A 20026-nucleotide genomic window follows, 5' to 3' on the forward strand; every position below is an offset into this window, starting at 1 on the left:
CGCACGCGCACACGCGGGGTGGCGGGGGGGGGGGAGAAAGACGGAGCGGGGAGTTCAGCCGCGGGGGGGCAGGGCTTCACCCTCCGGCTCGGCCGTCGCTCTCAGCAGGGGGCGCGCGCGCCGCCCTTCTCCCTCGGGCGGAGCGTCCCTTCCAGCACGCGCCCGGCTCGCGCGCTTCCCCGGCCGCCCTCCCCCGCCTCACACGCCCCGTTGCCCTCCTCCCGCACTTGTGCGCCGGTGCAGCAGGCAGGGGGAGCATCCGGGCATTTCCGCAGCTGAGCGGCGATCCGGGCGGCGGCGGCGGCGGCGGCGGCGGCCGAGGAGCTCCCATGGCCGGGACGCGGCGGGGGGAGGGCGAGAGGGGAGCCGGGCGTTAAGCCGCCTCCGGGCGGGCTCCCGAGGGAGGCGGAGGGGGAAGCGGCTCTCGCGGCCGGAGGAGGGCCGGCGCGGGGCTCGTCGCCCCTCTCGCGCATTTCCTCTGTCCAGCCCGGGCTCCGGAGATGCATCTGCATCAGGTCCTCACCGGGGCTGTCAACCCTGGAGACAACTGCTACTCCGTGGGCAGCGTCGGGGATGTCCCCTTCACGGTGAGCGGCGCCGGGAGTCCGAGGGGGAGAGCGCGGGGTCCGGATGCGGGAGCAGGGACCCCCTGTCTGGGGCCCACGCCTCCCTAGGAGGCTGTGAGATGTTGGTGGGCCCCACCCGCGCGGTCCCTGGCAGCCTTGGGGTGGTCTCCCTGGGGTCCGGGGGACTGCGCGACCTGCGGCTGGTGTAGGAAATTACCCGTTAGGGACGAGGATTAGGAATCCACCGCACTCTCCACCCGCAGTCCACGGGTTCGGGGCTCTACACTGCAAGGTTCCTCTAGGGCGGCCCTTGGGTCTGCGGTGGACGAAGGTGGTTGCAGCCGCTGAAACCCCAGAGCATCCGTTCAACACCTGCTCTCGGCTTGGCCTCCGAACGCGGAGGCGATGCTGCGCCTTGGCTCCCCCTGCCCGTTGTGGTCGGGCAGCGAGGAGATCCTGGATCCTCTGGCTTTAAACCTGACCCCGTGTTTCTCCGGATGTGCAGGACCTTAATTCCAACAAGAAAATAGAAAAATTCATCCTTTGCCCGAAAGGTTCAGAATGGAAGGGTTATTGTGACAGTGGCCTGGAGTGCCGTCTCATTTATCAGTAGGTCGCAGTTTGGTAACCCTCCTAGGTAGTATTTTAATCTGTATGTAAGGTAGGCTGGCTTTTGTTTGTTTGTTTGTTTGTTGTTTTTAACTAAGGCAATGTGAACATTTTATGACAGTGCTTTTCTTGTTTGTGCGAGAAAAGTGTATGTAAACATAACCTTTTAGAACCTCTTTAAAGTCTGCATGAAATAGTTGTGTTTTTCAAGGATATTGGACTCATCAGTCCTTTTTGAGAATGAAATGTTCAGACCGAGCCCCTAAAGCTTCTTTTACTCGTGAATAGATGTCCATAGGTTGACATGAATCCTTATTTAAAAAATGAAATTTATACATGGGCCCTTAGGAGGAACTGTAGGCAACCAGATCTCTCTTAAATACATTTTGTTATTGATAACTATTCTGCTTGATAAAATTGAAAATAGTGTAATGGTATGCTTTTTGGACAAGGGGGAACACTTGGATCTGATGTCTGCTGTCCGACATCATGTTTTAAAACTGCAGAAAATAAAAAAAGCTTCAACAAAACTGCAGAATCATTATGTAGCAGTGCATCCTGGAACACAATGTATCTATTTTTTAATGTTTTGTGAGACATGAAAGCACCACAAGATTGCTTTTTGTTCATTTAAAATTTTAAATATAATCTACTTGGCTTTGCTCTAGTTTAGGATGAACCCTTTAAAAATAGGATCTACCTGACTTATATTGTTACACCTATCACTATCAGTGGTGTCACCTGTGTTTTGCGTACATGTGACTTAAAAATCCATATAGAATTGAACTTGGACTTGAAATATATGGAGAATCTTTGAGGGATACAAATAAGAAATTTCCCTGTTCCCCAGTTGTTTAGATAGGGAGGAAGTTCCCCAGGGTTAGATGAGCAGGCTTTCTCCATCAAAAAATGAATCTGGAACCTTTGGCAATGGAGTGTTTTTCCACATTAATGGTGGAGGTAGTTTACTGCTTCCATCTAAAGTGAAGTGTTGTCTCACTACAGGTCTGATGTATAGAGCTAAGCAGGTTCGGGTACAGTTGGGGAAAGCCAGTTTAAGGGCTGTTGGTGCTGTGCGGGTGTGATTATGCTGTAGGCTACCCATGACCAGTAGCTTAGAGTCCATCTTCCAAATTTTTTCCGCCTCCCTAATTCACCTGTCACCAAGTCTAGCTGACTTTCTGGTGTCTGTCAGATTTACCTCTTTTTATGTCTTTAGTCACCACCTTATTTTAGAATCTTATTTGTATTACTTAATATAAAAGCTTCCAAACTGGATTTCATTACACTCATCTCTGATTGCTTTAGTTCATCCTCCACACAACTGTTAGGATAATTTTCTTCACGAGCCATTTTACCAAACCACTTTTGGCTTAAGAATATGTAGTTGTTCCTAATAGCTATGTTAGGAAATGTAAACTTTTCAAGTAGTCTGCTGTCTTTGACTTTATATTTGGTTATATGTACTCCTTACCTTGGCCTCTCTGTTACATACTGATCTTCTTACTCTAGCCTACATTTTTATGTTGCAATGAGTCTGTTTTTCCTGAATTTGGCTCAAAACTTTCTATGGTTTAGGATGCCTGCCTGTGATACTTCATTGTTATTTTGACCTTTTGGCAAATGCAAATACAAAACTCATTTTGCACACCATCTTATTTTAATACCTTAGTTTTGAGTGCACTCATCCAGTTATAATTTTGCCTTGAACTAGAAAATGACCTTTTGGGCTCTAGGAAAAAAAGAGAGAGAACAAGCTGTTTTCAAGCACTCTAGAATCAACTAACAAATACCTGAATGCCTGTATTTGTATAGTAAAAATAAAATAAAAAGTGAAGCTTCTCTTCATAGAGCATGTCACTTTGACTTTAAAGCAATCAGATGAACAAGCTTTTGGGTCAGATGACTAAAAAGAGGCCCAGTCAGGACTACAGTGAATGTCTTGTGACTTCTTCTGGTGGGCTTTTCTCAGTACTATGTTTCCTTATCAGGATGCTTGTTCTGAAGAGGGGGTGTGTGTAGGGGAGGTGGGGAGTGGAAGACAGTTGGTGTAGAAGCTATCCTGCTAGCCAGTGGCTCTTAGCTGATGGTGTGTTTCATGACAACCTGACAACCTTTTCAAAACAGCATAGATAATTTATTTCAGTATCTGTAAACTGATTCATTTTGAAGAATGGAATTGTTCTAAAGGATTTTGAGCTTATGACATTGTGAGAATTGAAAAACAGTGTGTTAAATATTTCGCTGGGCTTGGTGGGTGGTGTGATTGGCTGGGCTGTGATGATGTCACTATGTTTCAATTTGTTCTATATTGACATGACTGTGCAGTTTGTAGTGGACAAACTCAGTTGATGTCTGTAATTTTAGTGGTAATATGTAAGCTGTGATAGTTTTGGTGGTTAACTGTGTTTTAAATATTCAGTTGCAATTTTGTAAATATAATTGTATCACATTTTAAACATCACCTTTTGGTCATTTTTTTCTTTTCAATGTATGTAAGATATGCATTCTGGAAATAATGTTAGCATGCAATAAGTTAGATCCTTGGTAGCCCAAGGAAATGATCTTCTACCATGTATGAGCCTTATTATACTTTATTTTGCCTTTAAGACATTTCTAACTACCCTTCAGATAAATGAGTGTTTTGAGGCTTAATGCAACAGATATTGTAAATTTCTCTTTATTTATGTAATTACTTTCCTGAAAGGTAGTGCTTAGCTTTTTAAAAACTTTTCTGTAAATATTAAAATATTAAGCCAGGCACGGTGGCTCAAGCCTGTAATCCTAGCATTTTGGGAGGCCGAGGTGAGAGGATTGCCAGAGCCCAGGAGTTTGAGACCAGCCTGGACAACTTGGTGAGACCTAGTCTCTACAATAAATCAAAAAATTAGCCAGGTGTGGTAGTGTACGCCTATAGTTCCAGGTACTTGGAAGGCCGAGGCGGAAGGATCGCCTGAGCCCAGCAGGTTGAGGCTGCGGTGCCCATGAGCCACTGTACTCCAGCCTGGGCTACAGAGTGAAACTACAAAAAAAAAAAAAAAAAATTGGCCAGGCTCGGTGACTCAGCCTGTAATCCCAGCGCTTTGGAAGGACGAAGTGAGTGGATTGCCTGAGCCGTGGGCTCGAGACCCGCCTGGGCAACTTGGTGAGACCTCATCTCTGCAATAAATCAAAAACTAGCCGGGTGTGGTAGTGCGTGCCTGTAGTTCCAGCTGCTTGGAAGGCTGAGGCAGAAGGATCTCCGGAGCCCAGCAGGTCGAGGCTGCACTAGTCTGGGTGACAGAGTGAGACTCCAACTCAAACAAAGCAAAGCAAAACAAAACAAAACAAAACAAAACAAAACAAATAAACAAAAAATTAAAATAATGATGGTACATGATGATAGTTCATTAAAATTTTTCATCATTTGGTCTTAAGGGGTACAGACTATGTTTTCAGATGTATAAGGGCAGTTGATGTTATTCCAATCTGACATCTGAATTCAGCACATTGATCAAAGTTTACAAAAATGAATAAGTCATTTCTACTCTTACAGAATTTACAGTATACTGGCAGTGATTAAAATGATGTATATGATTATAAGGCAAATTGAAGAGATCATGAGTAGTTAGGAATATAAGGAAAGGTTTCATGCAGAATTAACATTTGGAAAGACAACAACAGAAGCCAAGGAATGGTATAATACAAAGGATACTTACTGAGTGACTATTCTCTTCACAAAAGTTATTTATCTTAAGACAGGGTCTTGTTATGTTGCCCAGGCTGCTCTTAAATTCCTGGGCTCAAGCAATCCTTCCTTCGCCTCCCAAAGTGCTGGGATTATAGGTGTGAGCCACCATGCCTGGCAGAAGTTGTTTCTTTGTTTTGTTTTTGGTTTGTTTTTAACCACAAGACTTCTTCATTAAATAGCAAACACCCTTAGAATGTTGAAAAATATAATTTGTAAACATTACCTATAGCTTTTTAGAAAAACATTTTTGGTATTCTGACTTTTTTTTTCATTTTTATTGTTGTTGTTTTTTAATTCCCAGTATGACAGTAGATTTTGTTTTTATTAAAGTACCACCAGAAAATTTGTAATGAATGAAAAAACCATTCACTTAAAAATTAGAAGATAATGTTGTATGACCTCCTTTCTGGCATTTAGGTATGTTTAAACTCTAGTGTAACATTTTGGTCCTAGAATTATGGCAACACTAAACTTTGGAAATGATCATCCTATTAATACATTTAGCAAATATTGTTGAACATATAGATGTGCTAGACCTTGTGGAAATTTAAATAAAACCCTAAAAGACATAGTCCTGATTTCAGAGGGTTTATTGAAGAAGTGTAGGAACCTGGAAGTTTAATAGAAGAGTAAGACATGTACCTAACCACAGCAGGCCTGCTGTGTGGTATTACTAGGCACTTACATTCTTGTGGGAATTCAGGTGGAATAATACAGCACTTTTGGCTAGGGGAATCAGGGAGTTGGACAGAAAAATTCTTCTGTACTGACTGGCTATTCATATGTGTATAACAACTCATATACCTATTGACAACCTATGCTGAGAGTTAAGGGGAAAGACAGAAGTCGGGAATTTAGAGTGGGCTTGTTTTCCAAGAGAAATTGACCCATTTATCTTGGAATATAGCTTCTAGTTTATCTAAATTGATATATTTCAAAGTTTATAGGCTTGCACTTTGTGTTGTCAGCCTAGAGGTGAATATGAGGTGATATATGTTCTTATATCTCTATGTGGATTGTTAATTAGCCTTCCTAGTTATGGTGAGAAGACTTCTAGCAACTACCCAGAGACTCTGGTAGGGTTCTGAATAATGCTTCCCCCCAAATGGGTAGCTAGACACCAACTGCTCGTATGGTATTGACTACATCACTTAAACATTTTTAGGTTTTCATTTGTAAAATGAAGTTCTTAAGCCGGGCTCGGTGGCTCAGCCTGTAATCCTGAGCCTTTGGGAGGCTGAGGTGAGTGGATTGCCTGAACCTGCGGGTTCGAGACCCGCCTGGGCAGTGAGACCTCATCTCTACAATAAATAAAAAAATCAGCTGGGCGTGGTAGCGCGTGCCTGTAATTACAGCTACTTGGAAGGCTGAGGCGGAAGGATCGCCGGAACCCAGCAGGTCGAGGCTGTGGTGGCCAGGAGCAGCCACTGCACTCCAGTCTGGGCAACAGAGTGAGACTCCAACTCAAAAAAAAAAAAAAAAAAAATGAAGTTCTTAAAGATACTTTTTAAATATTTAGACCTTGAATGAAAATTATATAGATTTCTCTAGAGATTCCCAGTGGCCAAAAGAGAAAATGGACCAGAAACAAAGTGGTTGCATTGAAGTTATGGATCTAGAGTCTTTTTGTTTATTGCCCTTCCACTTGTATTTACAAGACTTTTGATCAGATTTCATAATCAGAGAGTCTAACTTTTCTGGCTCAGTAATAGGCATTTATAAAGTAGTGGGTCTAGGAATGAGTCTTTATTGGGTTCACAGCTAGGAAGGAGGCTCTTATTTCTGATCGTGTCCTCAGAATAGTTGCCTGGGACTCTCACAGTACAGTATGGGGTGAGAGATGGGCCAACATGATGGTGTTCAGGCTCTCCTTAGACAGCACCCCCAATGTCTTTACTCTTTTGCTTTCTAAGGATTTGGAGTATTTAAAAGATTACTTTAGAAATTGTAATCGGGCCGGGCTCAGTGGCTCAGCTTGTAATCCCGCGCCTTGGGAGGCTGAGGTGAGTGGATTGCCCGAGCCCCCGGGTTTGAGACCTGCCTGGGGAACTTGGCGAGACCTCATCTCTACAATAAATCAAAAATTAGCCAGGCGTGGTAGCGCGCACCTTTGATTCTAGCTACTTGGAAGGCGGAGGCAAAAGGATGGCCAGAGCCCAGCAGGTCGAGGCTGCGGTGGCTGGGAGCAGGCACTGCTCTTCAGTTTGGGCGACAGAGTGAGACTCCAACTCAAAAAAAAAAAGAAAGAAAGAAATTGTAATCAGATTATCTTAACGTGGATCTTGGGATATTTTTGGAACAAATCAGAGTCTCAGTATTTAATCATCAAAAAGAGCACAGGATGTTGGGTAACGATCACAGTGGCAGTGGCATAGTGGAAAAACAAGTCATGCCTGACCAACTTAATTTCTCTGGATGATAGAAATAGAAAACAAAGCAATGTTTAAGAGGTGATAATGATAGAGAATATCTGCAGTTCAGATTTAGTAAGGTTTTCCTAACTTGTCAATTATTTATTGGAACAAGTTTGGAAGCCAATTTTTTTTTTTTTTCTGAGTCAGAGTCTCTCTGTCACCTGCCCTGGAGTGCAGTGGCATGCTCAAGGCTACCCCAGCGTCAACCTGCTGGGCTCCAGCGATCCTTCGCCTCAGCCTTCCAAGTAGCCAGAACTATAGGCGCGCACTACGACGCCTGGCTAATTTTTTGATATATTGTAGAGATGAGATTTCACCAAGTTGCCCAGGCTGGTCTTGAACTCCTGAGCTCAGGCAATCCTCTCACCTTGGCCTCCCAAAGTGCTGGGATTACAGGCTTGAGCCACTGTGCCTGGCTGGAAGCCAAATATTTTAGTAGAAATTTTAGGGTTTTCAATCTTTCTGAGTTTGTATAATCTTTTTGTACTGTATTAGTGCTCTGGAACCATAATACATGATGTAACAAAATAGGATCCATTATTAGGGAGCAGGTACAACTTACACAGGTGGTATGACTATCTTTGCTATTACTTAGAGATAGCTCATGTAACCCTGGGACTAGATGTAGTTATGTGTATCCAGTTGCCTGCACTTTTTATTATCAAGCCTTCTCATTTCATAATTACTGAGGGCTTTTAAAAATGCTCCCTACCCTCAATCTTAGACACCTAAAATAATACGGTAGAGACTTTATGTCTCTCAGAGAAGTCAGTAGGTGTAAAGGGGTTGGCTGAAGAGCCAGATTTCTCTAAGCATTTCACGTGGTAATTTGGTGAGGTGATTTTTAAGTGCATAAATAATACCCTCTTAGATGGATTATCATTTGAGATGTGTCCCTTTAGGTTCATTTTCTTCACTTCTAAAAATTGAGCCCTTTCAAGAGTAGTAAAATTTAATTTAAGTCACGCTAAATAATTGTTGTTTTCATCCTGTGATTTTGGGAGAAACCCAGGAAACTGATACACCATAGTACATTTTGCAGATGGTTAGATAAATGCAAAAACTGATAAAAATTTTGACTTATACTTTGTTCACAGATACATGTAGCTCATATGATAGCTGAAGTTGAAGAACAAGATGACATTTTCTTAGGAGTAATGACTTTAGTTTTGTGTGCCAGCAACTTCTTCACATCATCCCTGGCCTTTACTGTATCTACATTAGAGAGGCTCTAATCGGCAGAGGGTTAATAAAATTATTATCCTGTGGCTTTCTGTGCTGATAGCACTCTCACAAACATGGTGAACATTCCTAAACCCCGCCGGACTTCTCTGTAAGAAGTGTGTCAAGCACCAACCTCATAAAGTGACATAGTACAAGAAGGGCAAAAATTCTCTGTATGCCCAGGGAAAGTGGCATTATAACTGGAAGCAAAGTGGCTATGGTGGGCAGGCAAGCCGATTTTCTGGAAAAAGGCCAAAACTACAAAGAAGATTGTGCTGAGACTTGAGTGCATTGAGCCCAACTGCAGCTGTAAGAGAATGTTGGCTATTAAGAGATGCAAGCATTTTGAACTGGGAGGAGGTAAGAAGAGAAAGGGCCAGGTGATTTAGTTCTGTCATATTTTATTTAATTATGAAGAGATTGAAATCTTGAGAGTATGTGTTTTTTTTTTTTTTTTTTTAGTTGGAGTCTCACTCCTTTGCCCAGGCTGGAGTGTAGTAGCACGCTCATGGCCACCCTGGCGTCGACCTGCTGGGCTCAGGTGATCCTTCCATCTCAGCCTTCCAAATCGCCAGAACTATAGGCACATACTACCACACCCAGCTAATTTTTTGATTTATTGTAGAGATGAGGTCTCACCATGTTGCTCAGGATGGTCTTGAACCTCCGGGCTCAGGCAATCCTCTTGCCTCAGCCTCTCAAAGTGCTGGGATTACAGACTTGAGCCACCGCGCCTGGCTGAGGTTATTTTTAAAAAACAAATTATTATCATGTGCCCTACCCATAACATCGTCAATCATTCCTTTTATGTGGATGAATAGCCAATGTTTCCAGCAAAGGTCACTTTGATTTTTTATACAGGTTGTTCCAAACTGGGGGTGATTTTGCTACCCAGGGGATATTTGGCAATGTCTGGAGACATTTTTGGTTGCTGTAACTTGGGGGGGGATGGTAATGGCATCTAATGATAAGAGGCCAGAGATTTTGATAAAGCACTCTATAATATACAGGACAGCCCTTCACAATTGAGAATTATCTAACCCAAAGTGTCAACAGTACTGACGTTGTGAGAAACCTTGATTGATACCCTAGGGTTCCCATCCCTCTTTGCTACTTCAGGGCATGGCTCTAGCAGTTTCCCTTTTCTCTCCTTTTACAATTACTTTTTCAGTTCTACTGAAATCCTTTCCTCATTTAGCCCTCTTGATTTTCTTCTGCTAGTACTATTTTTTTTTTTTTTTTGAGTTTGAGTCTCACTCTGTCGCCCAGACTGGAGTGCAGTGGCCGCTCCCGGCCACCGCAACCTCGACCTGCTGGGCTCCGGTGATCCTTCCGCCTCAGCCTTCCAAGTAGCCGGAATTACAGGCATGCACTACCATGCCCAGCTGATTTTTTGATTTATTGTAGAGATGAGGTCTCGCTGCCCAGGCGGGTCTCGAACCCGTGGGTTCAGGCAGTCCACTCACCTCAGCCTCCCAAAGGCGCAGCATTACAGGCTGAGCCACCGAGCCCGCCTTCTATTTTTTGTTTGTTTGTTTGTTTTTGTTTTTTTGAGTTGGAGTCTCACTCTGTTGCCCAGATTGGAGTGCAGTGACTGCTCCCGGCCACTGCAACCTTGACTGCTGGGCTCCAGTGATCCTTCCGCCTCAACCTTCCAAGTAGCTGGAACTACAGGCACGCGCTACCACGCCCGGGTAATTTTTTTTTTAATTTATTATAGAGATGAGGTCTTGCCAAGTTGCCCAGGCGGGTCTTGAACCCGCGGGCTCAGGCAATCCACTCACCTCAGCCTCCCAAAGCACGGGATTACAGGCTGAGCCACCGAGCCCGGCTTGCTAGTACTGCTTAAGTACTCCTCCTCAATCAGATTCTCGATTTGTATATTGAGCTGTTTTTATGACATCTTGAATGCCTAATAACTATCACAAAGTTTCCAACCTTATAATATTCTCCTCCCCCAGCCTACCCTGAATCAGTAAATGGCAATTCTATCTTGTTTCAGTTTCACTGTAATTTATGTTTTCAGTTTATATTATTTTATTGGCTCTACCTTCTTATTGCATCCAGAATCTGACTACCTCTCACCATCTCTACTGGTATTGCTCTGGTCCAAGACATAATCATTTCTTTCCTGAATTATGGCAGTGGGATCTTAAAAGGTCTTCCTGCCTTTTATGTCTTTAGTCTATCCTGCTTCAGTTTATTCTCAACATAGTAGCTAGAATGGTCCTTTTGAAATATAAATCAAATCTTGTTAGTCCCTGTATATAAGTTTCAAATGGATTTTTTTCCCCTTGGAATAAAAACCCAAGTGCCTTCAGTGCTCTTTATTACTCTTTACTTAGCACTTAGATAGAACTCGGTACAAAGAAGTGCTAATTAAATTTGTAAGTGGAAAGGGAACTTAGTGTAATATACAACATTCTTATGATAAAAATGGTGACTCTTGGTGAGCTGTGATTGTGACCCTGCACTCCAGTCTGGTGACTGAGTGAGACCCTGACCCCGCCTTCCAAAAAAAGATGACCCTTTTATAAGGCTATTTTTACTTCTTGCTACTTCTTGATATAGGTCAGTGGTGTTAAATTATATTTAGAAAAATCAGTTTTATAGGATGGAGGCAGAGAAGAGTGTAAGCTTTGCTGGTCTGGTTTAATCCAAGGATATATACTAATGTTTTAAGGGAATTGACAGACTGTACCCATCAGGACGTTCTCAAATTTTCCTAGATCATGCTTTTGAAAGACTTCAATGCATAACAAATTGAAGATTAACCTGACAAATACTTGGAATATAGAGATTCTGTATTTTAAGAGTTTAAATTGTTATATGTATGTTTAATAGTAACATGTGACTGCTAGGGCTACCATAACAAAATACCACAAACTGGGTGGCTTAAGCAACAGAAACGTTTTCTCACAGTTCTGGAGACTGGAAGTCCAAGATCAAGATGTCAGCATATTTGGTTTCTCTTAAGGACTTTTTTCTTGTCTTGTGCGTTGCCCACCTCTTGCTGTGTCCTCATATGGCTTTTCCTCAGTGTGCATGCACTCTCGGTATGTATCTTCCTCCTCTTATGGGCTTATTAGATTAGGGACCCATCTTTATGACCTCATTTAAACTGAATTACTTTCTTTTTTTTTTTTTTTTGAGTTGGAGTCTCACTCTGTCGCCTAGGCTGGAGTGCAGTGACACACTCACAGCCACCCTAGTGTCAACCTGCTGGGCTCAGGCGATCCTTCTGCCTAGCCTTCCAAGTAGCCAGAACTATCAGTGTGTGCTACCATGCCTGGCTAATTTTTTGATTTATTGTAGAGATGACGTCTTGACAAGTTGCCCAGTCTCTTCTCAAGCCCATGGGCTGAGGCAATCCCCTCACCTTGGCCTCCCAAAGTGCTGGGATTGCAGGCCTGAGCTACCACATCTGGCCTAATTACTTTCTTAAAGGTCTTATCTCCAAATATAGTCACATTGGAGGTTAGAATTTCAATTTATGAATTTTTGGGGGGAGTTGCAATGTAGTCCATAACACACTTTAACAATCAACTGAGGAACTGAAAATTGAGGAAACTAGCAGTAGGCCTGAAATTCAAAATTGAGGAAACTAACATGATAGAGGTGGCTGCCCTTCTTGGTAGTAATCTGAACTCAGCCAAAGGAATAGTTTTGGATAGAAGCAAGATTCTCTGAAAGTAATTTTAAGAAAATGTGAATATATAGACAAATGGAACATACAGGCAAGGTTGTGATAATTTTATGCTGGACAGATTTTATGTAGATATAATCAAAAGCCCAACTTGGCCATTAAAAGCAAAAAGCAAATAAAAAACCATAAAGAATTCAGATTAAAAAAAAAAATTGATGTAACTCATAAGCAGACCTTGAACAATTATAATACTATAAGAAAGAGATTGACAGTAGCAGGAAACTGCCAGGGGACAGGCGGGAGGTGGGTGTGGGGGTGGGGGAGTGCGAGTGGCAATAGTGGGAAACTGCAGGGTCGGGGCACTCGTCATCAACAAGGGTACCTGCATAATGAACATTTGTATATCTAACCCTGAATTGTACCCCACATCTTTAAAATAAATTAAAATAAAATAAAAATAAATAAAAAATCTTTGCATATGCCACTGAAATATAAGAAACTGTTACTTGCATGCTGTTTTGTTGATGATAATAAACAGTAAATAAAATTAAAAACTATACTTAAAAAAACTGATGTAATATCTGCTGTGTAAAAAAACTTATAATTCAAACAGTGTTGAAATACAAAAGTAAAACGAAAAGTTTCTAGTCCCCAGAAGAATTTTGATTTGTATAACTTCCTGGTTATCCTTTATTCAAAAAAATATCTGAGGGCCTAGACACTGTGGATACCCTCTGAGGTGAAGTAGCTATTAAAGTGTATGTTTGTAAAGAGGACTTGGTATAAGTTATTATTAGCTATACATTAGTTAAATTGGGGCTCATCTACTAAAGTGATGATTTTATTTACAGTATAATTGAACTATAGCTATTCTTTCTGGCAATATTTAATAGTGTCATCTGTATGTGATTGATATATAGAAAACAAACCAGTTTTTCAAAAGTGGTAAGATTAATATTTATCTTGTATGTTAAATTGGCACAAGTAGTGCATGATGGTATAACATAGCTAGATTTAAAAAAATCCATCCTGACAATTTTTTTGTTCACTAGGACTTGTAGTTCACTTATACTTAATGTGATTACTGCCATGTTTGTGATTATTTATTTATTGAATAGGAATGGCACACTCATGGTCACCGCAGCCTTGGCTTGCTGGGCTCAGGTGATCCTTCCGCCTCCGCCTTCCAAGTAGCTGGAACCATGGGCGCACACGATCACGCCTGGCTACTTTCTTGGTTTCTTGTAGAGACGAGGTCTCGCCAAGTTGCCCAGGCTGGTCTAGAACCCTGGATTCAGGCAGTCCTCTCACCTCTGTCTCCCAAAGTGCTGGGATTACAGCCACTGCGCCTGGCTCATGTTTGTGTTTAAATCCACTATCCTACTATGTGTTATCTGTCCCTTTTGTTCTTTGTTCTCTTTTTTGAAATCAGTATTTTTTTCATTCTATTTTTTCCCTCTAGTAGTTCTAAAAATTCTACACTGTTTCTAATGGTTATCCTAGAAGATATAATATGCATTCTTTTCTTACCAAAGTCTTATGAGGTTTTGCATTGCTTCTAGATAATACGAGAACCTTTTGTATTGCTTTTTAACTTCCTTCCTGTTTACAGTATGTTCTGTGATAAATCTGTTTATTTCTTTTTTTTTTGAGTTAGAGTCTTACTCTGTCGCCCAGACTGGAGTGCAGTGGCTGCTCCTGGCCACTGCAGCCTCGACCTGCTGGGCTCCAGTGATCCTTCCGCCTCAGCCTTCCAATAAGCTGGAACTACAGGCACGCACTACCACACCCTGCTAATTTTTTTGATTTATTGTAGAGATGAGGTCTTGCCGGTTGCCCAAGTGGGTCTCGAACCCGCAGGCTCAGGCAATCTACTCTCCTCAGCCTTTCAAAGCGTGAGATTACAGGCTGAGCCACCGAGCCCAGCTAAATCTGTTTATTTCTATAAACCCTGTAAGGCATTATTATTTTACATAGTTAATACTTATTTAGATTTACTTATGTGTTTATTGTTACTTTACTCTTTATTTCTTTTTGCTTCACTCACATTCTATTCAAGATCATTTTCCTTCTGCTTGGAGAATCTCCATTAGAATTTTTTTGTTGTGAATCTGTTGGTGTTTTAATGTCTTTTGTTTGTCTAAAAAATGAGTTTATTTTATTTCTATTTTGAAGGACAGTTTTGCTAGGGAGAGGATAGCAGTATTTTCCTTTCAGCACCTTAAAGATATCAGTGCTTTGACCTCTACTGTTTCTTTTTCTTTTTTAAAAAATTTCAGTAACCTTAGGAGTATAAGTAGCTTATGGTAACATGGATGAACTGTATAGTAGTGAAGTATGGGCTTCCAGTGTACTGTTGCTCGAATAATATATATTGTACCCAGTAGGTAAATTTTCATCTCTCACCATCCTCCCCTTTCTGAGTCTCCCATATCCATTATACCATTCTGTATGCCCCTGCATACCCATAGTTTAGCTCCCACTTGTAAGTTCTCAAATACGTGTAATATTTGGTTTTCCATTCCTGAGTTACTTCACTTAGAATAAGTGGCCTCTGCAGTTTCTGAGAAGTAAAGCTGCCAATTTAACAGTTGCTTCCTTGAAAGTTATATTTTTTTCTCTAGCTGCTTCTGAGAATTTTTTCTTTGTGTTTCTGAAGTATTGTTATGTTGGGTCTGCGAATACATCTTTAAAAAATTGTATTTGGGTAGATCCCTAGTAATGGGATTGCCGAGTCAGTCAGTACTTCAATTTTTAGTTCTTTGAGAAATCTTCATTCTGTTTTCCATGGTGGTTGAACTAGCTTGCAATCCCACCAACAGTGGATAAGCGGTCTCTTTTCTCAGCAACCGTGCCAACATCTGTTGTTTTTTGACTTTCTAATTATAACCATTCTGACTGGTATGAGGTGATATTTTATTGTGGTTTTAATTTGCATTTCTCTGATGATTAGTGATATTGAGCATTTTTTCATATGTTTGTTGGAGGCTTGTGTCTTCTTTTTTTTTTTAATTGGAGTCTCACTCTGTCACCCAGGCTGGAGTGCAGTGGCACGCTCACGGCCACCGCAGTCTAAACCTGCTGGACTCGGACAGTTCTTCCACCTCAGCCTTCCAAGTAGCTGGAACTACTAGTGTGTACCACAGCTAATTTTTTGATTTATTGTAGAGATGAGGTCTCACCAAGTTGCCCAGGCTGGTCTCAAACCTGTGGGCTTAGGTAATCCTCTCGCCTCTGCCTCCCAAAGTACTGGGATTACAGATGTGAGCCACCATGCCTGGCCTGTGTGTCTTCTTTTGAGAAGTGTCTATTAGTTTCTTTGCCTATTTTTAATGGGATTATTATTATTATTATTTTGTTGTTGTTGTTGAGTTGTTTGAGTTCTTTGTAGACTCTGGATATTATCCCTTTGTCTGAAGTATAATTTGTAAATATCTTTCTCCTAATCAGTAGGTTTTCTATTCACTCTGCTGATTATTTATTTTGCTGTGCAGAATAAATAGCTTAATGAAGGCTCATTTTTTTTGTTTTTGCTGTAATTGCTTTTGTGGTCCTTATCATAAATTTTTGCTTAGGCCAATGTCTAGAAGAGTGTCTCCTAGGTTTTCTTTTCGGATTTTTATAGTTTCTGGTCTTGCATTTAAGTCTTTAATCCAACTTGAGTTAATTTTTGTACCTGGTGAGAGATAGGAGTCCAATTTCTTCTGCATAAGGCTAGCCAATTTTTCCAGCACCATTTATTGAGTAAGGTGTCCTTTCCCCATTGTTTTTTTTTGTTGTTGGCTTTGTCAAAGATCAGTTGGTTGTAGGAATGTGGTTTTACTTTTGGGTTCTCTATTCTGTTTCATTGATTGATCTATTCTTGTACCAATACCATGTTGTTTTGGTAACTATAGCCTTATAGTATAATTTGAAATTAGGCAGTGTAATGCCCCTGCAATTGTTTTTTTTGCTTAGAATTGCTTTGGTTATCTGGGCTCTTTTTTTGGTTCCATATAAACTTTAAGATTGTTGTTTCTAGTTCTTTGAAGAATGAAGTTGGTATTTTGATCAGTATCAAATTGAATATGTAGATTGCTTTGAGTAGTATGGTCATTTTAAAAATAATGATTCTTCTAATCCATGAACATGGGACGTTCTTCCACTTGTGTTGCCTATGATTTCTTTCATCAGTGCCTTTTAATTCTCCTTATAGAGATCTTTCATTTCCTTAGGTGTATTCCTAAGTTTTTTTTGTGTGTGTGTGTGGCTATTGTGTATAGGATTTAGCTTTTGATTTGGTTCTTGACTTGAGTGTTGTTGATGTGTAGGAACTCTGCAGTTTTTTTAAACATTGATTTTATATCCTGAGGCTTTACTGAAGTCATTTAACAGGTCTAGAAGATTCTTGGAGCAGTTTTAGGGTTTTCTAGGTATATACTCATGTCGTTTGTGAAGTTTGGAGGAAGTTTGACTTCCTCCTTGCCCTTTTTTTTTCTCTCACTGGATTCCTCTTGCGAGGACTTCCAGTATAATGTTAATTAAAAGTGGTAGGAGTGGACATCTGTCCTGTTCTGAGGGGGAATGTTTTCAATTTTTCCTGATTAAGTAAGATGTTGCCTGTGGGCTTGTTGTATATGGCTCTTATTATTTTGAAATATGTTCCTTCAGTGCCCGGTTTGTTGAGGGTTTTTTTTTTTTTTAATCATGAAGTGATGTTGGATTTTGTTGAAATCATTTTATACATCTATTGTGATGATCATATGGAGAAAAATCAATATATAAAAAAGATACTTGCACTCATATGCTCATTGCAGCACTATTGACAACAGCAAAATCATGGAACCAGCCTAAGTGCTCACCAACAATTGACTGGATAAAGAAAATGTGGTATATATACACCATGAAATACTACACAGCAATAAGAAAGAATGAAATCATGTCCTTTGTAGCAACATAGGTGGAGCTGGAGATCATCATCTTAAATGAACTGACTCAGAAATAGAAAAACAAACACCACATGTTCTTACTCATATGCAGGAGCTGAGTAGTCACAAAGATGGAAATAATAGACACTGGGGACACCAATAAGGGGGAGATGTGAGGAGAGGGGTTGGGTTCAGAAATCTCCTATTGGGTACAATGTTTGCTATCTGGGGAACAGGTTACCTGAGACCCAGTCCCCACCACTGCACAATATATCCATGTAATAAACATGCATGTGTAACACCTGAATCTAAAATAAAAATGGCAAAAAAATGCATAAGCTAAAAAAAAATGTATTTGGGACTTTTGAATGGACAGCATTCTGGATGTTTTTTTCTTATTCATTTGCTAATCTTATCTTCAACTGTGTCTAATTTGTTAAACGCATCCTTAAATTTTTAATTTTGGTAGTTATATTGATTCTCTTATGAAGTCCTGTTTGTGTGACTAGATATTGTTGACTGTGTCTAATTAAAAAGTTATTTAGGAATAATGTAAGGCCCAGGATGATGATACCTTAGCCAAAAGGGAATTTTAATTCACTTTGGTTGTATGCCTCAGGGATTTTATTGATTTGAGGTGACGTTAATCCAAGCTCAAGACTTGAGATTTTCTAAACTGTATAGATGATATAAAGTCAAATACAAGTCTGCAAGTGTTGGTTTAATTCTGGGTCTCCCATATTATATGGATTGGTCTTCAAGATCTCAGCTTAAAGTGTGGGTGCTTTTTCAGAATACCATCACTTGGCAGACCCTGTGTTTTTATTTTTTTTCCCTAGACTCAAGAGTTTATCAAAATGCAGCTCAGTTTTATCCTCTTTTAGATTAGCAAATGCTCTCAGGACAAAGAGACTTCAAGTTTTGAGTGCAGCCCTATTCTCCTTTTCTCCTAGATTTTGGCCATGAGTTCCTCATAGTTTTGTAAAAGATTTAGATAAGATTAGATTTAGATGAGATGACTCATTTAGAATTAATTTTTGAATAAGGTTATACGATTATGTTGTGTATGAATGTCCAATTGTTCCAACATCATTTGTTGAAAAACGATCCTTTCTCTGTTGAATTGCCTTGGTCCCTTTACCAAAAATCAGTTAACTATATTTATGGGTCTATTTCTGGAGTCTATCCTGTTCCACTGATCTGTGTGTCTATGGCTATCCCTTTGCCACAATACCACTGTCTTGGTTACTTACTTTTATAAGTCTTATAATTGTAGTATGATTCCTTCAACTTTCTTCTCTTTTTCAAAGTTGTTTTTGGCTATTCTTGTTTCTTTACCTTTCCACTTAAGTTTTAGGATCAGTTTCTCTGTATCCACAAAAAAAAAAAAAAAAAAAAAAAGACTGCTGGGAATTTGATTTCCTTTCTGTTAAATCTGTAGATCAATTTGAGGACAATTGACATGTTTACAATTGAGTCTTCCAGTTATGAGCACAATATATATCTATATTTATTTAGACCTTCTTTGATTTTTCATCAGTGTTTTACATATATAAAGCTCATATGTGTTTTGTTAGAAAACCAAAGTATCTAATTTTTTGGAGCTATGTTAAAATGGTGTATTCAAAAGCATTTTTTTCCAATTGTTTGTTCATGGCTGTACAGAAAGACTGTTGAAATTGTGTGTTGATTTTGTATCCTGTGACCTTATTAACTCTAGGAATTTTTTTTTGTAATTTCCTTGGAATTTTTTTTTTTTTTGAGTCGGAGTCTCACTCTGTCTCCCAGGCTGGAGTGCAGTGGTATGCTCACAGTCACGACAGCTTCCACCTGCAGGGCTCAGGTGATCCTTCCGCCTCAAGCCTTCCAAGTAACCGGAACTACAGGCACGCGCTACCACACCCAGCTAATTTTTTGATTTATTGTAGAGATGAGGTCTTGCCAAGGTGCCCAGGCTGTTCTTGAACCTGTGGGCTCAGGCGATCCTCTCACTTTGGCCTCCCAATGAGCTGGGATTACAGACTTGAGCCACCGTGCTGGGCCCAACACACCTGGCTTATTTTTGATTATTGTAGAGATGAGGTCTCACCAAGTTGCCCAGGCTGGTCTCTAACCCCAGGACTCAGGTAGTCCTCTTGCCTCCGCCTCCCATAGTACTGGGATTACAGGCATGAGCCACTGTGTCCAGCTTGGAATTTTTAATGTAGACATTCATACTAGCTGCAAATCAGACAGTTTGTGGTCCTCCTTTCCAATCTATATTTGTTTTTTTCTTACTGCAGTACTAGCTTTTTTTTTTTCTGGTCAATTTTTTTTTTTTTTTTTGAGTTGGAGTCTCACTCTGTCACCCAAGCTAGAGGACAGTGGCACACTCCTGGCCACCACAGCCTTGACCTCCAAGGCTCAGGCAATCCTTCTGCCTCAGCATTCAAAGAAGCTGGAATGACAGGCATGCGCCACCATGCCCAGCTATTTTTTGATTTATTGTAGAGATGAGGACTCACCGAGTTGCCTAGGCTGGTCTTGAACCCGCAGACTCAGGCAGTCCTTTCACCTCGGCATCCCAAAGTGCTGGAATTACAGGCGTGAGCCACCGTACCTGACCCAGTGTTTTTTTTTATAAGGTTGAGAAAGTTGCTTTCTGTTTCTTGTTTGCTGAAAGTTTTTTTTTTTTTTTTTTTAATCATAAAGGGATCTTGAATATTGTCAGATGCTTTCTCTGCATCCATTGATATGGTCATTTTTTTTTCCTTCTGTAGATTGTTAATTTATGGATTACAGTGATTTTGTTTTGAAAATGGAATCAGCCTTATATTACCACTATAGGCCCCACTTGGTTTTGGTAGATTATTAGTTTATTTGTGGCTGGATTTGATGTGCTAATGTTTTATTGAGTGCTTTTACCTTTATGCTCTTTAAGAATATTAAAC

General features: G+C 40.6%; 1 protein-coding gene across 4 annotated transcripts in view; it reads left to right on the plus strand.

The window, feature by feature from the left end:
• The first annotated feature begins 200 nt into the window (after positions 1–200).
• The window catches only part of DMXL2 (Dmx like 2), a 182004-nt gene continuing 162178 nt past the window's right edge, over positions 201–20026 (plus strand). For 2 of the 4 annotated variants that reach the window (XM_021711942.1, XM_021711944.1), the window contains exon 1: positions 201–587. In XM_021711942.1, the coding sequence (XP_021567617.1) occupies positions 501–587 (87 nt within the window). In that variant the 5' untranslated portion in view covers positions 201–500. The remainder of the gene's footprint in view (positions 588–20026) is intronic. The other 2 variants (XM_021711943.1, XM_008057304.2) reach the window with 2 other exon arrangements.

The sequence above is a fragment of the Carlito syrichta genome, unplaced genomic scaffold (assembly GCF_000164805.1).
Source record: "Carlito syrichta isolate Samal-C Ts95f unplaced genomic scaffold, Tarsius_syrichta-2.0.1 Scaffold302945, whole genome shotgun sequence".
In the NCBI taxonomy this organism is placed as follows: domain Eukaryota; kingdom Metazoa; phylum Chordata; class Mammalia; order Primates; family Tarsiidae; genus Carlito; species Carlito syrichta.